This window comes from Pseudoliparis swirei, chromosome 4 (genome assembly GCF_029220125.1).
Source record: "Pseudoliparis swirei isolate HS2019 ecotype Mariana Trench chromosome 4, NWPU_hadal_v1, whole genome shotgun sequence".
Taxonomy (NCBI): domain Eukaryota; kingdom Metazoa; phylum Chordata; class Actinopteri; order Perciformes; family Liparidae; genus Pseudoliparis; species Pseudoliparis swirei.
The window spans coordinates 26,253,269-26,258,437 of NC_079391.1; the positions used below are offsets into that span (position 1 = coordinate 26,253,269).

Below are 5,169 nucleotides of genomic sequence, written 5' to 3' on the forward strand. Positions count from 1 at the left end.
CAAAGCTCAGAAACACAGTTGATTTTCCTCTGCCAAACCCGGACAAGGTTCTGAAGTCTGTGCCCGAGCCGAGGAATCAAGCAGCTGCTGCAGTTCTCTTCTCTTCCTCCATTGCTGAGCACAAATATGGATTTCTTTCATTTTAGCTGCAGTTGAAGTTTCCCCACATTCAAAAGTGAGCAAAGAAGTGAAATCCAATACAAGTGATGTCTCAAAATGCATTTGAGATGCACTTTGATGCTCGAACCGGGCCCCATTGGAGGTCTTTAAGGGTGCACTTGGTTCTTAGTAATCAAGACCCAACACGGGACTATAGTCAGTCCAATTGGGATGGGAAGGGTCCGGTTTCACTTTCACAGGTCTCAGGTCTGTGTGTCAATATGTTTAATACTCAAGTGGATCAGAACCTATCCAACAACAGAATCATGGCTACGTCCATGGTGTGAGGGAAAATGTTTTTTAAAAGACACAGATTATTTGGGGGAATTTTATTAAGATTAAGATATTAGCTCCATGTTTTATGTGCCCATGTGTTGGTGCAGGAAATGAAATGGGACTTTCAATTATTTTAATAAAGTAGTCTTAATATAAACTATTATTTTGGTATTCGTTTCTAGGACTGTTTGTTCCTAGAACATTATTATTAGACTCATTTACTACCGTGGCAATGTTGGATGAGACACTGGTCTCAGCACAGGAAAACATCTGTGAGAACATGAACAGAAGATGCAACCCACTGCTGAACATTGGACCTTCCCACTAAGCTTTGTGTCGGGTCGCGTAGAGACTCCTGAGTTATAACAACTGAGGTCACAAATGGGGCTAAGCCTTCAGAAGAGGGACCAACTCTGTGCACATTCAGCCAAAGACTTAGCTCTGTTTAATAATTCATATTCTAACCCTCACAACAACTACAAACTGCTCCTACTGTGAAGAGGGGGGTGTGTGTGTGTGTGTGTGTGTGTGCGTGTGCGTGTGTGTGTGTGTGTGTGTGTGTGTGTGTGTGTGTGCCCTGCTTATTGATGGGATGCTTTGTGGGCGGTGTGCAGGGGAGCGTAATAAAATAGTTTCTGAGAGAAACAGCAAGCCACATCTGAGGCTCCACCCTCTTCCAGCATTTAACCACATCAAGAGCATCTCACTTAGAAATGGCCACCAGAACAACCGCTTATAAAAACACGCCTGGCTGATGTTTGGTGTGTTGTCTGACTTGCGAGGCATAATGTGCACACATTTGTAATTAAAAGAGAGCTGCCTCTTTCTGATCATCGGGGTAAATAAAGTGACAGAGGCAACTAGCTGGGTGATGTATGGGAGGGGAAGACAAATTAACCGTTGCCTCTCTGGGGGATTGTCAGTGAGGCCTTCATAGCAGCAGTGGAGCAGCGCCAAAGGGCACAGAGATTTGTAGATGATGGTGCTAATTACCAGAATGCAAACCATAATGCGACCAAGATGGAAGCAATTTAGTCAGCAGTCATTTAGCCTGCTGCTCTTCCGCCCACCGGCTGCTGCTTAGCCAGAGCCGGGGCATTAGAATGGGAAAAGTCTGGGACAATCCATTGCTCGGGTAGAGGATAAAGTACTAACGCATAGCAGAGAGGTTCTGTGAGACGAGGAGCACATGGAGAGGGAGACCTGTGACACGCCAATCATTTGTCTTTTCTTCTTAATCTAACTTCAACAGAAACGACCCTTAAGCATTAGCAGGAAATGCATGTCAGGAGCAGGAAGGAGCATCTAAATACTGGAGAACAAAGAAGTCTGCCAACTTTAAACTGCTGAGCGTCGAGGTTGGGTTTGATTGAGCTTGTCACCAGCTTTAAAAGAACTGTGTGGCTCTCTGCATCACGTACAGGACGTTTGGCCATCCGCCCTCCTGATGACCTCACTGTTTACTGTTACTTGGCAAGCACCTGTGCAACTGGTGGTGAATATACTTTAGAATTTGAACCACCCAAATATCTAAGTTTTTTAACATTTGTGTTACTTTAGAATTATTCTTAACATTTGAAAGATACAGTTGTGGTCGAATGACGAGAGGTAGAAGGGTGAAGAAAGGCCTTGGGTTAACTGAAATTTCTCAATTCAACAGAAAAATGAATTCAGTTGAACCACTTGTTGTTCGTTGAGTGTTCGAAAGGTTATGGTAGCTCAATGGTTTAACGGGATATCCAGCAACAGTCTTATTCCTCACCTGCAGTGCCTGCCACAGGCTGGGTCTGCCTGTATAATTTGGATGTCTAATTGCTCTTTTAGGATATTTCAGAAGAGGAGTTCAGAGGGGAGAGCTGTTCCGCACTCAGCCACTGTGTAATTTTATCCACGCCGCAGTCTCTCACTTCACACAGGGCCGATACCTTTTGCCTCCCCCTTTCCTTTGTATCAATTGGTCGGAGTTCAGCCTATTGTCGCCACAAGCTTCTTTTATATGTGCGCTCAGTCTGAGCAGAAGCTCTCAGTCAGATCCGCAGGAGGGCTTTCCAGCAGCAGAGGCGAGGAGCGGATCCCCTCGAGGGCTGTGCAGTCAGCGGAATATCTGGGCTCGGATGTGTCTGGAGCTCTGGAGCGTTGGGGCCCCGACACTTTAATGGGACCCCGAGAGCTGGGCAGGGGTTCTCCGTTTTTTCGATACAATCGTCGCTCCACGGCCATGCCACAATGCTGATGATACCTCTGCTGGTGTTGCTGAGCCTGTCGGATCCCGTTTGTCCCCAGGCCCGCTGCGCCCCGGGCCAGGCTTGCGACCCCCGGCAGCGGAGGGACGCCGGGGGTCGCGGAGGCGTGTATGAACACCTCGGAGGAGCGCCAAGACGCAGGAAACTCTACTGCGCTACGAAATATCATTTACAAATCCATCCTACTGGGAAAATAGATGGATCACTGGAGGAAAACAACCCGTTTAGTGAGTATTCACGCAGTTTTACGCACAGAGAACTGCTCCAACACTGACAAAACTACCACAGAAAAATACACATTTGTGTTCAATTATTGTTTTTTAATACACAAATTGTGTTTCATTAATGTTCTAAAGGCAGATTTGTGAAATAAAATAAAACGCATTCAAATTCACTTTTAGGGTAAATTAAGATGAACATGTTAAGTATTCGTGTGGTGTTTCTTTATTTGGGTCCATTCTGATATGAATAATGTATCAGGATATATCGGTTTCACTGTGAAGGGTACTGTCTGTGTAAATGTGTTCGTGCCTGCGTGAGCGCGTGTGTGTGAGAAATCATGTCATGGCAAAGTTGCCGACATGCAAGTTAATCTCCATTTGAAGTATCAGCCAAAGTATACCCATCCAATGTAACGGATGTGAGCTCTCTACAGGCTCAGTAGGCCTTTGACTCATAAAGCTCTGATTAATAGAAGCCAATAAACATCGTGAATGGGGCGGGACCAAGTGTCAAACACAACCGGATATCCATTCCTTTAGTGGAAGTGTGACCATACAGGCTGTCTTTTTTTTTTTTTTGTGCATGAATTAGTTTGTTATGTATTCTTATTTATTTCCATTGATGGGCTGGTCAATAAATCTACAAAATAAAAGAATGATTTTTGAAAGAATTTGACAAATGACAAATCTTCATAGGATAAATGTTATATATATATATATATATATATATATATATACCTGTTTTATGTTTATTATTTGTATATGTTGATCGGATGTTTCTCTGTATTGCAGGCATAATGGAAATTACAGCAGTGGATGTGGGCGTTGTGGCCATAAAGGGGCTTTTCTCCAGCAGATATCTGGCCATGAATGATAAAGGCCGGCTATATGCCTCGGTGAGTACAGATGTTACCTCAGGATACAGTGACACCTTCTCCTCACCATATAAGCTGCTCGGCAGTGGTTATGGGCCGCAGGTCAAAGGCCTCACATATGACAATAATGTGTATCTGCTGTAACATGACGCGTTTATCTGGCCTAGCCTAAATTCTATTGTGTTATGGCTGCCAGTGGCTGAGGGTGTTGTTGGAGTCAGTGTCTTTGAGAGGTCCCCCTGTGAATCAGAACCAGTCGTGACCAATGTGGCTCACTGTTTCCTTCTTTCTCGTCTCTCCAGGAAGTGTTCAACAAAGATTGTGAGTTTGTGGAGCGGATCCATGAGTTGGGCTACAACACATACGCGTCACGCCACCACTCCACTGAGCAGCCGCTGCCACAGGGCAGTAGCGGCAAGCGGCGTGCCAGCGCCAAGCGCCAGTGGTACGTCTCCATCAACGGCAAAGGCCGGCCGCGGCGAGGCTTCAAAACCCGGAGCACGGACAAAGCATCGCTCTTCCTGCCTCGAGTGTTGGGCAACAAGGACCATGAGATGGTGAGGCGGCTGAGAGAAAGTCGGAGCGCTCACCAACACACGCATCAGCACGGCCCCCGAGGGGACCGCCGCAGACGGCGACACCGTGCCAGAAAAGGCCGTGGCCGACGGCCAGATGACTGAGCAGACTTTTATGGAGTCGACCCTGTTGCCCTCTAAGTCATCCAAAACGAGGACCCCTCATCTCGGCACATACTGTAAGCTTGATCTCAGTGGAGGATGTGGGGAAACACGGTTTGGACTCTGCCTACTGGATTAGCAGACGTTGTTGTTCATGCACAGAGAGAAATAAATCCAAAGGAGAAGAAAAGACACAGTGTTGGGGCACATATACAGATATTCCACTTTCAGAAGACGTTGACCCCCACACAGCTGTATACTCTTCTATTTACTGACAGACTGTCTGATTTCTTTAAAATGTGATTGTCGTTTGAACAAATGTATTAATATAGTTGAAAAAGTTCTACTTTTATACAAGAAATAATTTTACCATCAACTTCACATGGAGCAAAAAGCCTTTTAACAATGGTTATATTATTGTACATATGCTCTGCACTATGCATGTACAGTGACGTTATTGCTTTTCAATTCACAAACAGGATATTATACAATATTTTTGCTAATTTGGAGTGCTAACAAATATGACAGATATTGAAGAGAGGACTTTAATCAGCAAAGCACTTTTTGTCAGATTCACATTAGGATTCAAAGGGAAACTCAGTGTGAGACGTGTGTTACAATGTGATAGTCTACTGTTTGTAAACTGAAAGATGTACTTTGTATATTTTTACTAATGAGATGAGTATTTATTTGGTGCCTGTGTTGTAAGTTATTGATA

The 5,169-nt window shown here is 44.8% G+C and overlaps 1 protein-coding gene across 1 annotated transcript; it reads left to right on the top strand.

Moving 5' to 3' along the window:
* Positions 1 to 2,661: 2,661 nt before the first annotated feature.
* Positions 2,662 to 4,454, top strand: fgf3 (fibroblast growth factor 3). The gene is made up of 3 exons (XM_056412117.1): positions 2,662 to 2,905; positions 3,692 to 3,795; positions 4,077 to 4,454. Exons 1-3 carry the CDS (start codon positions 2,662 to 2,664, stop codon positions 4,452 to 4,454), a joined length of 726 nt encoding a protein of 241 aa, XP_056268092.1.
* Positions 4,455 to 5,169: the final 715 nt, after the last annotated feature.

Bases quoted from the DNA above. Each gene is read 5' to 3' on its own strand.
- fgf3 (XM_056412117.1), top strand. From the start codon at position 2,662: ATGCTGATGATACCTCTGCTGGTGTTGCTGAGCCTGTCGGATCCCGTT. The intron at 2,906-3,691 runs GTGAGTATTCAC...TCTGTATTGCAG, and splicing joins GGAGGAAAACAACCCGTTTA to GCATAATGGAAATTACAGCA. The intron at 3,796-4,076 runs GTGAGTACAGAT...TCGTCTCTCCAG, and splicing joins AAGGCCGGCTATATGCCTCG to GAAGTGTTCAACAAAGATTG.